This window comes from Gracilinanus agilis, chromosome 2 (genome assembly GCF_016433145.1).
Source record: "Gracilinanus agilis isolate LMUSP501 chromosome 2, AgileGrace, whole genome shotgun sequence".
Classification (NCBI taxonomy): domain Eukaryota; kingdom Metazoa; phylum Chordata; class Mammalia; order Didelphimorphia; family Didelphidae; genus Gracilinanus; species Gracilinanus agilis.
This window is the reverse complement of record NC_058131.1, coordinates 390,125,062-390,143,403: the sequence shown is the minus strand read 5'-3', so window position 1 is coordinate 390,143,403 and position 18,342 is coordinate 390,125,062. Positions and strand designations below refer to the sequence as shown.

Below are 18,342 nucleotides of genomic sequence, written 5' to 3'. Positions count from 1 at the left end.
GGCTGTCTCCGGTTCATTGGCTCTTAGATTCCTGAAGGAAATCTAATGTGTTTTTTTCCCCCTTCTGTTGTCTAAGCTGCTGGAATTTATATAGCCATCCATATGTTAGCCTAGTGGTCTATCCAGAATAATCCTCAGTTCCTCCAAACTCTTTGGAACACTCTCTGCATCAATGCTCTGTCAGACCTAGGCTGTAACCTCAGGACTTAGAACACTTACAACAGAGACCCCAAACCTCCTAGCTATGGGGCAAAGGGCAGGTTTTTGCTTAGAGATCTCTTAAGGGACCAGTGCCTCAGCTTTGCACTTTGTAGAAACTGGTGTAGAAGCTCTGTTCTCTGAAGGGTCCTGAGTATGTGTCTCATGTCACATGGGATCACCTTCCTGCTTAGGCTGCAGACGTTTTTTGTGACCTCTAACAAGAGCCCTGCCTGACCTTGGCTTTTCTGGGAAATAGTTCCATGAGTTCTCTCAGCTAGAGGACACGAGGCTTAAAGGCAAGAGGAACTTTTTTCCCCTTTTGTCTTCTGAGTAGAGAACCAGAGCCCCAAAGACCCTCTAGGGAGCAGCTCACCTCCATAATGTTCCTATCACTTCTTTTGTTTCTTCCTCCCTTTGGCATCTCCTTGTTTTGAAGATATTACAGGCTTTTAACTTCAAGGGACTCAGTTTCTGTCTGGATTCTCTGTCTATGCCCTAGACTGGCTGAGTTGGGCTGGTCTTAGCCAAGGGTACACTGAGGGAACTTCAGTGAGAATGTTTCATTTTCATCATGTGACAATGGAATTAGAAGCCTGGGTTTCCTAATCTCACATGACAAAAATACAATCCTACTCCTCTGGTAGGGTAGAGGGCATAGGGAAATTCCTAAATCTACTGGGAGCTGGTCTAGCCTGGTATGTTGAGTTCAGGTCCCCAATCCCTAGTAACATCTCTCTGTACAAGGGCATTATTTTTATTTAGCACCATCCAGCTATTAAGCTGCTTTATACGCACAAACCCTGAGCAGAAATGAATGGTTTTACTTGTGTTAGCCTAGAATAGCATTGGCGAAGTATTAGCATGTGTGCCGAGGCAGCACATTCGGGGAGCTGCTCCAGTTCCCCTCTTCCCAGCACCCGAGGACATTTTTTGTATGCCCCACCCCTCTTTCCAGCCCCCCAAAGTAAGCATTTCCTTCCTTTGCTCTCTGGGTTAATGGGAGGAGGGGGCAAGAGAGGAGGACTCACAGGCAGCTTGAAGTTGCAGTTTGGCCACATGAACTTGAAAACCTTCGCTGATGCTGGCCTAGACCCTGTAGTCTATAGCCTCCCCAATCTGTGATCTAACTTCCCTACCCTAGTTGGTATTAGATATGCTTAGTTCCCAAACCCCATCCTTTAAAACTCTATAATCTTCCCCATCAGAAAACCTTCTAGTTTTGTGAAACCCTTAAGGTAGTAAAACTGGGCTGGTAGATTGGGAGAGACCACTTTCTTCCCTCTCCCACTCCTCCAGATACCTATTAGGTAGAAGAATGCCTTCTTTATATAACACTACATGCTCATACTTTCTTCAAGTATAACAATAAAACCCCAAACTCATTGTTTACAGCTTTTATTCCTTATTCACTATTGCAAATCAATTGGTCTCAATGTCTAATCTGTGTAATAAGGTAGTAGAGGGTCAGCGTTTGGTGTTGCTTCCTGGGCAGAACATTATGCTACTCACTCTCCAAAGAGTCACACATTTGCCACTTTGTCTCAAGAGAGCTGTAAAGTAAAAGTGGTCTGATTTGATGACTACCGAATTTCCCCACATATGAATTTTGCAGGAAGGATCTTATGACTATTACGAGAACAAAGAAAACAAACATCTCAGATTGTTGTGCTGGCAGAGGGAGACTAGGGAGTAGGAAGGGTGTTTTGCCTTTGAATCCTTGGGCAGAAAAGTGTAGGCAGTTTGTCTCTAGCTACAAGATGGTTTAATAGCTTCGGTTCTTCTAAATCTTTGTACCATCAAAGTCCCTTATTGGTTTTGTACCAGGCTTGGGACTAGGATAAGGGNACTACTGGAGAGACTGAGGTTATACACTGGGAGAAGAATGTCTTCAATGGAATCATTATGGTGGTAGGGATGGGAGGGGAAGGAAAGGCATTTTAACTAAGGCAGTAATAGTTCAGAGGTATAGAAAAAGTCGTGATCTGGGATTCAGGAGAACTCAGTTTGAGTTAGAATCACTCACTGTGTAACCCTAGGCAAACCACTTCCCCCTCCAAATCTTTACATGAAGAGGGAGGATAATAATCTCTGTTCCACTTGACTCACATGAGTGTTGTAAGGATAAATGAGACCATGAGTGAAAAAAAACCCCATACAAATCATATAAAATAATATTCCATTGTTAGAGTCATGCCTTTAAATCTTTTTTTTAAACCCTTAACTTCTGTGTATTGGCTCATAGGTGGAAGAGTGGTAAGGGTGGGCAATGGGGGCCAAGTGACTTGCCCAGGGTCACACAGCTGGGAAGTGTCTGAGGCTGGATTTGAACCTAGGACCTCCCGTCTCTAGGCCTGACTCTCAATCCACTGAGCAACCCAGCTGCCCCCTATGCCTTTAAATCTTAAGGATTTTTGTCATGTTAATTAAGCATCTATTACATGACTAGCCTTTTGCTGATCTGTTAAGAGATACTGAGGAAGAAATGGTTCCTGTCCTCATATAGCTTATATTCTAGCTGAGAAAACAGACATTCTCCATGAGGTATAGACAGAAAGGTCTCTAGGAATTCAGAGGTAAAAAGGGCCTAACAAATTAGGGTGAGCAACTAGGTGGCACAGTGGATAAAGTGTCAGCCTAGAGTCAGTTTTCTGACTTACTCTTCCTGACTTCAAATCTGGCCTCAGATACTTACTAACTGTGTGATCCTGAGCAAGTCATTTAACCTTGATTGACTCAGTTTCCTCATCTGTAAAAATGAGTTGGATAAGGAAATAGCAAATCACTACAGTATCTCTGCCAATAAAACTCCAAATGGGGTCACAAAGAGTCATACATGACTGAAAAATGACTGGACAACAACCGCAAAGTACTTAGGGCAGAGAGGAAAGAAGGACAAATTAAGGAGAGGAGAGAAAAACAGAAGAATAAAGGAGAGGAGAAGAGAGAATTTCAAGCAGGAGAAGTATCACAAGTAAAAACAGTAATGGCCATGGGGGGGGGGGGGAATGTGCTATGTGCATAGCATCTGTCCTAGATAGAATGAAGCAGTGAAAATGCTGTCTCTTCCACTAGCTGATTGTTGTTTGTTGTTCCGTCATTTTTCAGCCATTTTGGATTCTTTAGGACCCCATTTGAGGCCTTCTTGGCAGAGATACTGGAGTGATTTGCCATTTCCTAATCCAGCTCATTTTAAAGATGAGGATACTGAGGCCAAGAGGGCTAAGTGACTTACCCAGGGTCACACAGCTAGTAAGCGTCTGAGGCCAGATTTAAACTTGGTAAGATGAATCTTCCTGACTCCAAACTCAGCACTCTATCCACTGTGCCACCTAGCTGTCCCCACTTTCTTATTAGATCCTCCATTATACACCTATGAGGTGGCCAGAGCAAAGATCATTATCCTATTTTATAGGGGAAGAAACTGAGGCTCAGAGACTTTCCACACCCCATATCCCATGATGAAGTAGTAGCAATAACAAGACTAGAACCCAGATCATCTGCCTCCTAACCCTAGGCTCTCTCTCGACCTGGCCGCTTGATTCCAAAGTCAGGTCTGATGACCTTACCTGTGATGTAACAGGTGACCTGTCTGTTCTGCTCTGAAATATCTGCATCAAGAGTCCTTAGGGTGGCCACATGTTCTCCAGGTTCACCATTCTCGATCACTGACCCTCTGTAGACCTCGGAGGCAAACTGAGGGGCATTGTCATTCTCATCCGTAATGGTGACTTCCACCAGGGCTTTGGATGACAGCTGAATAGTCCGACCATGATCTGAGGCAACCACATAAAAGCTATAGGTTTCTTGTACTTCACAGTCAAGTTCACGGAGTGTAGTGATCCAGCCATTCTCACTGTTGATGGCAAAGAGTTCAGCAGCAGCATTTCCCTGTTCAAGAGCCAGGCTATATGTAACCTCACCATTGACACCCGTATCTTGGTCATTGGCAGTAACCTGGATGACTGTGGTTCCCACTGGCATATTCTCTGTAAGGAAAGCCTTGTATGGATCAGCTTCAAAGACAGGCTTATTATCATTGACATCTTTCACTTGGATGTTGACAGAAACCAAGGAGATTAAACCAGTCTCCTGGTGGGAACAATTAGCCATCACATCAATCTGGTACCATTTTGTTGTCTCATAATCAATAGCCTTCTTCACCTTTAGAGCTCCTGTTTCCTGGTCCAAGGAGAAGACACCATCTTTATTACTTTCAGGGGTTGTACCTTTCACCAGACTATAGATGATGGGATCTTCAGCAATTGCTTTAACTAGCCCAACCTCAGATCCCTCAGGAAGATCTTCAGATACTGAGAAAGTATAGGAAGGCTCAGAAAATTTGGGCAAAGTTACTTCATTAGGAACCACTTGAAGTCTTACAGGGATAAGAGAATCCCAGTGGGGAGGTCCACCATCTTGGGCTTTGATTTTAAAGTTAAATGCCTGATTTTCCAGTCCAACCAGGCTCTCTTTGACCTTGACTACACCAGTGGCTGAATTGACCTCAATGACTTCATCAGCCAAGTCCTCCACTGAATCCACCGAATAGGTGACATCTGCATTAGCACCTTCATCTGCATCATATGCCAGCACCTGAATGACTGGGGAGCCCTTGCTGACATTGGACTGGACAGACACAGTGTATTCAGAGGCCTTAAACTGTGGTGGGTTATCATTTTCATCTGTGAGGATTGTCTTCACAGAGCAGAAAGCCACTTTGCCCCCACCATCCCGGGCCATGACCTTAATGGGCATAAGTTTTTCTGTTGGGTTTTCTCTATCTAATTTCTGAAGGGTAGCTATCTGGCCCTTGGAGTTGATAGAGAACTTTTCACTAGCCAGTTTGTTGATGATGGTGTAATCTATGGTGCCATAGGGTCCATCATCTGGGTCAACAGCCAATAGCTCTATCACCTTAGTTCCTATCTCAGCATTTTCTGCTAATTCAACTTCGTAGATATGCTGACGAAACTCTGGACTGTACTTGTTGGCATTTGTAGTGTTGATATACACTGGCACAGCAGTTCTGAAGACCCCATCTGAAGCAGCCACCCTCAGTTGGTAAGCAGAGTCTAGGTGCTTCCTACAGAAGTTAAACATGGAAATAATTCCAGATGTGCTGTTGATGGTAAAGTGACGGTCCTCATTGCCTGAGAGAATCAAATACTCTAGTCGGGTGGTGTCCCCACTGTCAGGGTCCAGAGCCTGAACTTTAATCACCAGTTGCCCACATGTTGCCAGCTCACTTACATTGGCCTCATACTGAGGTTGTCTGAAAGCAGGTGGGTTGTCATTGACATCTGACACATTGACAATGACGAGAGTTTCTGCGCTGAGTGGGGGTATCCCATCATCCACGGCTCTTACCTTCACATGGAACTGTTGCTGAGTTTCATAATCCAGCTCCTGAGTTGTGGACATCTCCCCTGAACTTTCATCAATCTGGAAGAATGAGGAATCCTCAGAATCATCCTCCAAGATCCAGTAAGAGACATCTTTGTTCCTACCAGAGTCCTGGTCAGAAGCCAATAGTTGGATCACAGGGGTCTGGGCAGGCAAGCCCTCTGAGACCAAAGCAGTGTAGACCAATTGGGAAAAAACAGGAGGGTTATCATTGATATCTTCTACCTGGACTTCCACTGTAGCTTCAGAGAAGGACCCCAGAGCTGTATCAGTAGCTCTGACTGTAAATATATGCTTGGTCTGAGATTCATAGTCCAACGGACCTGTCACAGTCAATACACCAGTCTTGAAGTCTGCAGTAAACAGTGTCAAGGATTCTTCTTCCATGATGTTGTAGATCAGTCGTAGTCCCTCTGGGCTCCGAGCTTGGGTGTGAAGGATAGGAGTATAGAGTTCGATGTTCTCAGGTACTTGGACTTTATAATGAAGACTCTGGAACAGTGGGTTGGATTTATTCCTCACTGTGACAAGCACATTTTCTTCAACCTGTAGGGATGGGTTACCACCATCCCGAGCAATGACTCTTAGGATATATTTATTTAAGGCTCTATAATCAAAAGGTTTCTTGAGTGAAATGTCTCCAAGATAGGGATCAATCCAGAAATACACATAATCCTCTGCAAATGCATAGGTGATGGCCCCATTCGCTCCTATATCCAGGTCTGTGGCAGACACTTGGAAAAGGACATCTCCTGGTTCTGTACCATCTTGAATAGCTGTATAATATGGCAAATGCCTGAACTCCGGGGGGTTATCATTGACATCTTCAATGGAGATCTTAACTGAAGCTTGGGCCACCCTTGGAGGGTGTCGATCATCCCTCACTTCTACAGCCACTTCATAAGCATCTTGTTTCTCACGGTCAAATGCCACACCCTTTGTCTGAAGCACACCCACTGACTGGATCATTTGGAACATGTCTGTTCCATTCAAAACAGAGTAAGAGAGGGTATCATTCAGCTGACTGCCCTGAACACCCATGATGATCAAAGCTTGTGTGTCCCAGGAGTTCTCTTTCACAGTTACTGTGTAGACATCCTGGTCAAATTTTAATGTGGTAACAAGAGCTTCAGTCAGGTTAATTTTCACCATTGAGGTATCGTAGTGTAAGCCATCAAAAGCCTTCACAGTGAAGTCACGAGAATGACCTAGAAGGGCCACATCCACCACAGAGATGAGGCCAGTGCCTGAGTGAATGAAGACAGCATCATCAGCATTTCCAGCAATGATGCTATAAGTGACCACTGAGTCAGCATCAATGGCCTGTACTTGGAGGAGCTCCATCCCTGGATGGATGGGCAACAAGACCGTCACTTCATACACATCTTCTGAAAACACTGGAGGAGAATCGTTCACATCTTTAACATGGATTGTGACTCTGGCAGGCTTAGAAGCAAATAAAATGGGGCTTCCTTGGTCATGGACATGGATGCTGAAGCTGAAAGAAGGGATGCGTTCATAATCCATCTCCATCACAGTAGTGAGGGTCCCCATGCTGGGATCAATTTTGAAAAACTTCAAGGCTTCCCGCTCTAAAATCTCATAGACCAACAAGGCATTGGCATCTGTGTCAGCATCAGTTGCACGGACCACAAGAGGGTGGTTGTATTCACCCAGAACCATGCTGTGGATTGGAGCAGCTTCACTGATCTGGCCTACAAAAGAAGAATTTATGAAAATGGGAGCATTGTCATTCTCATCGATTATGTACACAAGCACCATGACATCAGCAAAGGCCCCTGCCATGTTGCTGCCACGGACTTTTAGCTGATAAGAAGAGACCTTCTCATGGTCCAGATTCTTCTGGGTAGAAATGAGGCCAGAATAGGAGTTTATGGAAAACACACCATCCTTGTTTCCCTCCCTCATTTCATAGGTGACTTCAGAGGTACTCAAGGCTGAAACTAAGAGAAGAGGAGAGCCGATGGCGACCGATTCAGGGATCTCTGCAAAATACTCCGCCATAGAGAAGACAGGGGCACTGTGGTCAGAGGGATGGATGTGAATGGTCACTGTAGCCACATCATGCAGTGGAGGGGACCCTAGGTCTTCAGCCCTCGCTGTTAGCATGTATTGGTCTTGCTGCATCAGGTCAAGTTTTTGAGCCACTGTGATGATTCCCAGGTGGGGATCAATGCTGAAGAGACTTTCACTGTTCCCTGAAATAAAAGATAAGACCACATGAAACTTCCTGTGCCTTCAAATCCTGACTTCTCTTTACAGAAGACACCATAAGTAAACTGGGTCATTGAGCAGTCCCAGGTTAATTAATATCAAATCATTCCCAGTTCCTTCAGGCTTCCAAGATTTCCCCTCCCCCTGCAAATATGTCCTACATTTGACAGCCTCCATACCTTTGATAAAAAAAAAACTATTCCATATTCCTAGAATATCTTCCTCTTTCTTATCATCTCTGGCTGGGGTCAACTAATCTTTCTTTCAAAATTCAACTCAAGCAAGACCTCTCCAGAAAGCCTTTCACATTTCTTGAATGCATTTACCACATTCTGATTTGTATTATATTTATCTGAAAATTCTTCTCTCTAACTACTCTCTAAGACCACTACCCTAAGATCCCTATGTGTTTTACCCATTAAAAAAATATGGTGTAATCTAATTTAACATATGTTTGCTAAGTATCTATTATGTTTTGGGGACACTGAGTGAGGCCACTCACTGTGAGAATAATGACAGCAGCTGCATCCCAAGGATGTTGTGAGGATCTAATGAAGTATTTAAAGCATTTTAGCACAACATCTGATATAGAATAGGTGCTATATAAATGCTTATTCCCTTCCTCCCCTCCCCACGCTTAGTGTTAGGAGAAATACAAAGCTTGCTAGAGGGGCAAGGCATGAGCCTAGACATCCATCATGCCCACAGATGGTAGGGTCTATCATATGCTGAACAGTACATGATTAGAGCATTGGAGAGATCAAAAAGCAAAGCACTATGTGAAGACTGCTAAAAAAAAAAAAAAAAAAGAGGACGTAACCAACAGAAGAGGAAGGCGGAGGACATTCCAAGCATAAGTAACAGCATAAGCAAAGGTGGAAAATGGGAAAGGGCCAGAGCATGTCTGGGGACAGAGGATCATTTACTTTGGCTAGGAAGCAAAGTAAACAAAGAAAAGAAAAAGGAAATCAGGCTGAAAATGGTCAAAGGCTACCGAACTATCAAGGGCTTTGAATGCTAGCCTAAGGAATCTGACTTTTACTCCCTGTATGGAGCTGGGATTTAAAGTCCTGAATTAATTAGTTAATTAATATTGAAGAACCAGAGATGTCATGAATCTTTGCAGAAAAGATAGGGAATTTATTAGCATGAAAATCACAATAATAAAGGCATTTCAATGAGAAGGGATTAAGTGTCTATATAGCACCTACTATGTGCCAGGCAATGTGCTAAATGCTTTACAAATATTATCTCATTTAATCCTCACAATAACCTTGAGAGGTAGGTACAATTATCATTCCCAATGTACAGCTGAAGAAACTGAGGCAAACAAAGGTTAAGTGACTTGCCCAGGATCATACAACTAAGAAATGTCTGAATTCAGGTTTGAATTCGGGTCTTCCTGCCTCAAGATCCAGTGCTCTATTCTCAGCATCACCCTGCTGCCTCAATGGTGCCTGCCTTTGGAAGAGCTCCAGTGTATATGTGAATATGTATATGTGTGTATTCGTGTTTTGTACTTGTATTTCAAATACTTCAAGAGTCCGTGGTTCTGTGGCTTTGTCAGTGTGGTATTCTACCTCCATCAAGGCAGCACATAACTCCTCTGAACTTATCTGGCCTTATCCCTCAGACAACTGGTACACTTTCTGTCGGCAGGCCCATACTCACAGCCTTGCTTCCTTTTGGAAGCTATCAGGCCTTCAGTTGCACTGGCATAGCTTTTAAGAGCTCAGGGTCCCCTGCATACCACAAAGAGGTGGTGGATGCTTACTTTAATACTTCAAGGATTTGTGATTTTTATTGGCATAGGAATATTCATTCAAGTTCCTTTTGATTCCAAAGACTGCCTTGGTGCTGTCATTTACTATTGGCTCAGAAATGTATTGACTGGCTCAAGTACCTGTGGTTCCCTTTAGCTCAAGTTAATTCTAGACTTGTTTCCAAGTCTGAGATTCTGAAGCAAGAACTTATCTGGTTTTCCAGGAATCCATCTATTCTTAAACAAACAAACAAGAAACCCTTAGCTTCCTTCTTAGAATTGATACTAAGTATTGGTTCTAAGGCAGAAGAGCAGTAAGGGTCTTGGGCATTTGGGGTTAAGTGACTTGCCCCAGGTCACACAGGAAGTATCTAAATCAAGATTTGAACCCAGGACTTCCCACCTCTAGGCCTGGCTCTCTACCCACTGAGCCACCTACCTGCCCTCTTGGGTGTTTTTTTAGTACCTAGAATGTCCACAGTGCTATGAGGAGAACAGACACATGAGATATAGTCCCTCCCCCATGGAACCCATAGACTAGGTGGAGAGATAAGAGGAATGTACCTATCAATTACTAACTCGAAATATTAGTTAATAGATATTTAATAGAAGATAAGACTGGGGTGGACAGTTTTATCTTCATCATCATCATCATCATCATCATCATTAACAACAACAATGATGATGATGATGATGATGACAACTAGCATTATATAGTGCTTTTTAAAAAAACCCTTTCCTTCCATCTTAAAATCATTATTGTATATTAATTCCAAAGCAGAAGAGCAGTAAGGGCTAGGCAATGGGGGTTAAGTGACTTGCCCACAGACATACATCTAGGAAGTGTCTGAGACAAGATTTGAACCCAGGACCTCTCATCTCTAGGTCTGGTTCCAACCACCAAGCCACCTAACTGCCCCATGATCACTCTTAAGCCTCCCATTAAGCTGCTCACCTGCCTGGAGAGAGTACTGAACTTGGCCATTAAATCCTCGGTCTGCATCCAGGGCTCTGACTTGCAACAGTTCTGTGCCCAGGGCGGCTGTTATGGAAGTAGTTGTCTCATAGTGGAGTTGGGTGAAACTAGGCGAGTGGAGGTTACAGTCTTCTATTTGGATAGTCACCCATACAAAATTCCTCTTGATAGGTATTTCCTGATCCCGAACCTGTAAGTCCAAAGAAGGAGGATCCAATTAATACCAGATGACAAGGAGAAAATCTCTTTCTGCTGGACCATAAGTAAGGGAAGCAGATACTACAAGACAATCCAAAAGGACTTATGAGAAAGAACACTATCCACATCAAGAGAAAGAAATAAAGAAGATAAAGAATATAAAGAAATAAAGAATATAAAAAAATAAAGAAGAAAAACAAATGACTTCTCATTTGTTTATATGGATATATGACTTGGTGTTTTTGTTTGTAAAAATTGCTGTATTGCAAAAATGAACAATATGGAAATAGATATAAGTGATAACATTTATATAACCCAGTGGAAGTGCTCAGTGGATCTGGGAAGGGGGAGGAAGGAGAGGAGGTAAAGAAAATGAAATATGTAAACATGGGAAAATGTTTTTAAAAAAAAAGATATACAGGGGGCAGCTGGGTAGCTCAGTGGATTGAGAGTCAGGCCTAGAGACAGAAGGTCCTAGGTTCAAATCTGACCTCAGACACTTCCCAGCTGTGTGACCCTGGGCAAGTCACTTAACCCCCATTGCCTAGCCCTTACCACTCTTCTGCCTTGGAACCAATACATGGTATTGATTCCAAGACGGAAGGTAAGGGTTTTAAAAAAATTAAAATTTAAAAAAAAGGATATACAAGTTCAACTTGTAAAAAATAAAATGAAAAAGAAAGAAAGGAAAGCAGAGAAATGAAAGGACTTTTCCCTCTGAAATGAGATGAATGTATATTTTACTAGAGAGAGGGGAAAGGCTAGATAGAAACCACTTGCAAGAGTATGTGATACTGCCATGTTGTCTTAAGGAGTTCTTGAGGTAGCAGTAAACACATCCAAAAGAGACTTCAAAGCAGAAAGTACATAGTGAATTTGAGCAATTACAGCTAAATGAAAAGTGGGATTAAATTAAACATTGATTAATAACTGTTGAAAGGTCAGTAACAAAAGTCCTATTTGTACCTTAGAGGTTTTTTTAAAAATCTCTTCACAACTTACTCTAATCACTATTCTACACTGCTCTGACCATATAATTTCTGTGCTTGGAAACATTTAGTGGTTCACCATTGCCTAATTGTCTTTTCCTAATGTTTGAGGCCCTCCATATTTTGGATCCAGCTTGCCTTTCTAGTCTTTCATTTTCTATTCATCTTCATGCACTCTGTAATCCAGTCAAACTAGTATTTACCATTCTTGTTGTTGTTGTTCAGTCACTTCAGTCATGTCCAACTTTTTGTGATAGGAGTTTTCTTGGCAAAGATACTAGAGTGGTTTGCCATTTTCTTCTCCAGCTCGTTTTAGAGTTTGAGGAAACTGAAGTAAATATAGTTAAGTGACTTTCCCAGGGACATACAGCTAGTAAATGTTTGGGGCCTCATTTGAACTCTGGCTTTCCTGATGCTCTAGCCACTGTACCACCTAGCTGCCCATATTTACCATCCCTACTCCTTTTCATATTGCCTTATTCTATTTCTGTGCCTTTCTTCACACTGTCTTCCACACCTGAGGCATGGAAGAGAGAAGAAGAAGAAGAAGAAAGAAGAAGAAAGAAGAAAGAAGAAAGAAGAAAGAAGAAAGAAGAAGAAGAAGAAGAAGAAGAAGAAGAAGAAGAAGAAAGAAGAAAGAAGAAAGAAGAAAGAAGAAAGAAGAAAGAAGAAAGAAGAAGAATAATAATGATCTTTCCCATATACTCTGCTGCTTCATGGCTTAGAAGAGATGAGATAAGGGGTGTGACAGGCTCTATCTGGCATATAGTAGATGTTTTTGATGCCAGAGGAGCCCCAACTAAATAAATCATCAGAGCTGACAGCTCATGGGGAACTCTTTTCTTTTTTTTTAAACCCTTACCCTCCATCTTAGAAGGCAGAAGAATGGTAAAGGCTAGGCAATAGGGATTAAGTGACTTGCTCAGGTTCACACAGCTAGGAACTGTCTGAGGTCACATTTGAACTCAAGACCCCTCATCTCTAGGTCTGGCTCTCTAGCCACTGAGTTACCTAGCTGCCCCTTAGGGGATTCTTGAAGCTGGACATTGAAAGTCTAAGGTAGAGTCACTGTTGCCACTACTGCCTAAATAGTCTAGAGTAAACTTTTTCTGGTTCCTAGGGAAATAAATGCCAAAACAACTGAAAATTTCTTAAGAAGTAACCAAAGGGGGATTGTCATTTGGTCTACTAGATTGTTAGGCATCTATATTTAGTCACCATAGCTTCTATGCTCTCTTGTTTACTTATTTGTAGAGAATATTGATGGGTTTAGAAAGAAATTTTAATTTAAAAATTTTAAATATAAATAAAAATTTTTATTTTAAAAAGCTAAAATGCACTATGATATTTAATTATAACTATCCACCTTGTGGTGACATGCCCAAATTATGAGTATTGTAACTTGGAAAAAACACTAGAAAATTTGTCCTTAATCTAGAAAATGATAGCAAACATCACCACATCCTAGAACAATGATAGTAAACCTTTTAGAGATGGAGTGCCATGCACACCCCTACACACATGCTGGGTCCACCCTGCCCGCCCCACACACATACATACAGGGAGGAAAAAAGAGCTCCCATTAGGCTGCTGGGCAAAGGGATTGGTGAAGTGAGGAATGTCCTCAGGGAGTGTAGAGAAGGGGAGGGGAATGGCTCGAGTGCTCTGCTCCCCTCCAGCTCTGCAGCCTGTGAGTCGCCCCCCTTACCCGCTGTGTACTCTCATTGGCTGCTGGGCAGAGGGGCAGAGTATGTGAAAAAATGTCATCAGGCATAGTGGAGAGGGGGAGGGGAGCACTTCCTCCTGAGTCCCTCTACCTTTCTAGTAACAAACTCTGGGGGAGGTGGGGGAAGGCGTGCCCATAGAGAGTGTTCTGTGTGCCATCTTTGGCACCCGTGCCATAGGTTCACCATCACTGTCCTAACATCTCTCTTGTCTTTTTCCTTCCCTTTAAGGTGGAAAGTTCCAAGGGGTGGTGTGTGCTAATATTGAGTCCATTTCATTTGACAGAAACAATAGTAGACAATAATAATTTGTGGTTGTTGTTTGGTCATTTTTCAGTCATGTCTGACTCTTCGTGACCTCATTTGGGTTTTTCTCAGCAAAGATAACAGGATGGTTGGCCATTTCCTTCTCCAGCTCATTTTATAGATGAGGAAACTGAGGCAAGCAGGATTTAGTGACTTGCCTAGGATCATACAGCTAGTAAATCTGAGGCCAGATTTAAACTCAGGAAAATGAGTCTTGCTTCAGGTCCTGCGCTCTATCCACTGCACCTCAGACAATAACAAAAGCTAGCACTTATATAGTACTTTAAGGTTTACAAAACAGTAGGTAAATATTATTTCATTTGATCCTCACAACAAAAAGGTAGATGTTATTATTATTCCTATTTTACAGACAAGGAAACAGAGGCAGACAGAGGTTAAGTGTCTTACCTAGGATCACGTAGCCAGTATCTGAAATTGAATTTTGAACTCAGGTCTTCTTGACTCCAGGCCTAATGCTCTATCCACTGTAGCATTTAGCTGCTTAAGAGTACATCCTTGTAAATGGTAAGATTTCCCTACTTTTTAAGGAGGCTTTTGTTCTGGTCTATAAAGTAATCCTCAGTTTACTAAGCTATTATTATTTATTGTTTTATTTTTTTAATTTATTTTTGGGAGGGGATTTTTAAAAATTTGTTTTATTTAAAAAATTTTCCCCATAGTTACATGATTCCTTTTTTTTAAAAAAAAAAAACCTTCCATCTTATGAGGGGATGTCCTTCAATTGGGGAATGGCTGAACAAATTGTGGTATATGCGGGTGATGGAATACTATTGTGCTAAAAAGAATAATAAACTGGAGGAATTCCATGCAAATTGGAGAGACCTCCAGGAAGTGATGCAGAGCGAAAGGAGCAGAGCCAGAAGAACATTGTACACAGAGACTGATATACTATGGTAAAATCAAATGTAATGGGCTCCTGTACCAGCAGCACTGCAATGACACAAGACAGCTCTGAGGGATTTATGGTAAAGATGCTACCCACATTCAGAGGAAGGACTGCAGGAGAGGAAACATATAAGATAAACAATTGCTTGAATGCATGGGCTGAGGCGGACATGAATGGGAAATAGACCCTGAACAAAGACACATGTTACAACCAGTGGAAATGTGCGTTGGCCATGGGTGGGGGGAGAGCGGGGGGTGAAGAGGAAAGTAGGGGCATAAAGTATGTAAACAGATTAAAAACAAATATTAATAAATGTCTAATAAAAAAAAAACCTTCCATCTTAGATTCAATGTATTGGTTCTAAGGTCAAAGAGTGGTAAGGGCTAGGCAATGGGGGTTAAGTGACTTGCCCAGGGTCACACAGCTAGGAAGTGTTTGAGGCCATATCAGAACCCAGGACCTCCCATCTCTGGGCCTGGCTCTTAATCTACTGAGCCACCCAGCTACCCCCAGTTACATGATTCTTGTTGTCTTCCTCCCCTCTTCCCTCCCCCTCCCGTGGCTGACAAGCAATTCCACTGGGTAATACATAGACTATCACTCAAAACCTATTTCTATTAATTTTTTTATGAAAATTAAAGATCATCATTCCAAGACCCACTGCCTTGAACTGTGCCTGGATTAGGGCTCTGGGCTCAGCTGTTTCAGGATTCTACTATTCACATGAAAGATAGTGTGTATAGAAAGAGAAGCAAACTGTGGGATAGATGACCCAAGCTCCCATCCTGGATCCACCACTAGAGTGTGATTTTACCTTTCTGTGCTTCAGTGTCCTTATTACTAAAATGAGAACAATCACACCTATTTTTCCTCCCTTATGGAGGTAGCATAAAGATTAAATGAGATAATAGAGGTGAAGACACTTTGTAAAGGATAAAGAAATATAGTAAATACAGGATTTTTATAGTATTATTAAAATTATTTCTGCCATCCTAATATAACCTATATCAGACTATTTGCTGCCTTTGGGAGGGAGAGGATGAAGAGAATCTGAATAGCAGAATGTCAGAAAAACAATTGCCAAAAATTATTTCTACATATACTCGAAAAAATAAAATTCAGTTATTGCTGTTGTTATCAGGAAATGCATCCTTCATGGGTCAACAATTTCTAAGAGGCTCCATCTAGTTGTACTTTCAAATCAACATGTCCTTAAATGCATGCCTACTTGTCTCAGAGGACTCACCATGACAGTCAAGACGTGGCGGCTAAGCCCTGAGTCCATGTCCAGTTTTCCCACAGTTACCAGAGAGCCGCTATTTGGATCAAGCTGGAAAAGCTTGGTACTGCGGGCATCCAAACTTCCTTGGATTGTGTACACAAGATTCTTGCCCTTGTCCTGGTCTGTGGCCTGGACTCTGAGGAGCTCTAGCCCCGGGGGAGTGCCTTGGGGTACCTTCACCTCATATTGAGCTTCCAAGAACTGGGGTCGGTGCTGGTTGATAATGATCAGCTGTATAAAAACCTGGAAAATTGGGAGAGGGTAAGAAATAGAGACAAATACTCATTATAGAATCTTAGGTGCCAAAAGAGACTTTACACATTCTCTAGCCCAACCTCCCAAACAATGCAGGAATTTCCCTACAACCTCCCTGGTAGGCTGACCATCTCACCTCTGCCTGAAAACTTTCAAAGGTGGATAATTCACTACCTATCAAGGGAGCCCATTTCACTGTTCAGAGGCTCTGTTGTAAAGTTCTTCCTTAAGTTGAATTGATTTTATTTTTAAATTTTTTCCCATGGTTACATGATTCATATTTTCTCCCTCCCCTCATACCTCTCCCGCCCTGGAGTTGACAAGCAATTCCACTGGGTTATACATATATATAGAGAGAGAGATGGAGATGTAGAAATAGATAGATATAGATTATATAAAATCACCCGAATTCTTTCTATATTATTCATTTTTGTAAAAGAGTAATCCTTCAAAACCAAAACCCCAAATCATATATCCATATAAGCAAGTGATAAATCATATGTTTTCTTTTGTGTTTCTGCTCCCACAGTTCTTTCTCTGGATGTGGATAGCTTTCTTTCTCAGAAGTCCCTCAGAATTGTCCTGGATTATTGCATTGCTATTAGTAGCAAAGTCAGTTACATTTGATTGTCCCACAATGTTTCAGTTACTGTGTATAATGTTTGCCTGGTTCTGCTTATTTCACTGCATATCAGTTCAGGTAGGTCCTTACAGTTCTTATAGCAATCCATCAATTCATCATTCCTTATAGCACAACAGTATTCCATCACCATCATATACCACAATTTGTTCAGCTATTCCCCAATCGAGGGACACCCCCTCATTTTCTAATTTTTTGCTACCACAAATAGCACAGCTATAAATATTTTTGTATAAACAGGTCCTTGCCAGTTTTTTTTATCTCTTTGGGATATAAACCCAGCAGTGGTATGACTAGATCAAAGGGCAGGCATTCTTTTTTTTTTTAATTTGGACCATTTTATTTAATTAATTAATTTAGGGTATTTTTACATGGTTACAAGATTCATGTTCTTTCCCTCCCCTCCCTCCACCCACTCCCATAGCTGACAAGCAATTCCACTGGATTTTACATGTGTCATTGACCAAAACCTATTTCCATATTATTGATATTCAGGCAATCTTTTAAAACTCTTTGGGCATAATTTCAAATTGCCCTCCAGAATGGTTGGATCAATTCACAACTCCACCAGCAATGCATTAGTGTCCCAAATTTGCCACTTCCCCTCCAACTTTTATTATTTTCATTTATTGTCATATTTGGCCACTCTGCTAAGTGCAAGGCGGTACCTCAGAGTTATTTTGATCTGCATTTCTCTGATCAGGAGGGATTTAGAACATTTTTTCATATGATTATTGATAGTTTGACCATTTGTCAATTGGGGAATGATTTGATTTCTTATAAATTTGACTTAGTTCTTTGTGTACTTGAGAAATTAGACCTTTGTCAGAGAATTTTGTTTATAAAATTTTTTCCCGGTTTGTCGCTCCCCTTCTAATTTTGGTTGCATTGACTGTACAAACTTTTTAATTTAATGTAATAAAAATTATTCATTTTACATCTTGTAATGTTCTCTGTCTCTTGCATGGTCTTAAATTCTTTCCTTTCCCATAGATCTGACAGTTATCCTATTTCATGTTCACCTAATTTACTTATAATATCACTTTATATTTAAATTATATACCCATCTTAAACTTATCTTGATATAGGATATCTTAAGCTGAATTAAAAACTGACTCTTATAGATGCAAAAATCTTAAAGAGACTCCAGCAAGTAATTAAGAAGATCATCCACCATGATCAGGTGGGATTTATACCAGGAATGCAAGGTTGGTTCAACATTAGGAAAACCATCCACATAATTGACCATATCAACAGTCTAACAAACAAAAATCACATGATTACCTCAATAGATGCTAGAAAAGCCTTTGACAAAATACAGCATCCATTCCTATTGAAAACACTGAAAAGTATAGGAATAGAAGGACCTTTCCTAAAAATAATAAACAGTATATACCTAAAACCATCAACAAACATCATATGCAATGGGGATAAATTAGAAGCCTTCCCAATAAGATCAGGAGT

The 18,342-nt window shown here is 41.5% G+C and overlaps 1 protein-coding gene across 1 annotated transcript in view; it reads right to left on the bottom strand.

Annotated features, from left to right (window-relative positions):
• Window positions 1–3,711: 3,711 nt before the first annotated feature.
• Window positions 3,712–18,342, bottom strand: part of FAT2 (FAT atypical cadherin 2) — a 49,939-nt gene continuing 35,308 nt past the window's right edge. The window contains exons 7-9 of the mRNA XM_044659858.1: window positions 15,948–16,226; window positions 10,557–10,767; window positions 3,712–7,823 (exon numbers count right to left, since the gene is read on the bottom strand). Of these exons, the coding sequence (XP_044515793.1) occupies window positions 3,712–7,823; window positions 10,557–10,767; window positions 15,948–16,226 (4,602 nt within the window). The remainder of the gene's footprint in view (window positions 7,824–10,556; window positions 10,768–15,947; window positions 16,227–18,342) is intronic.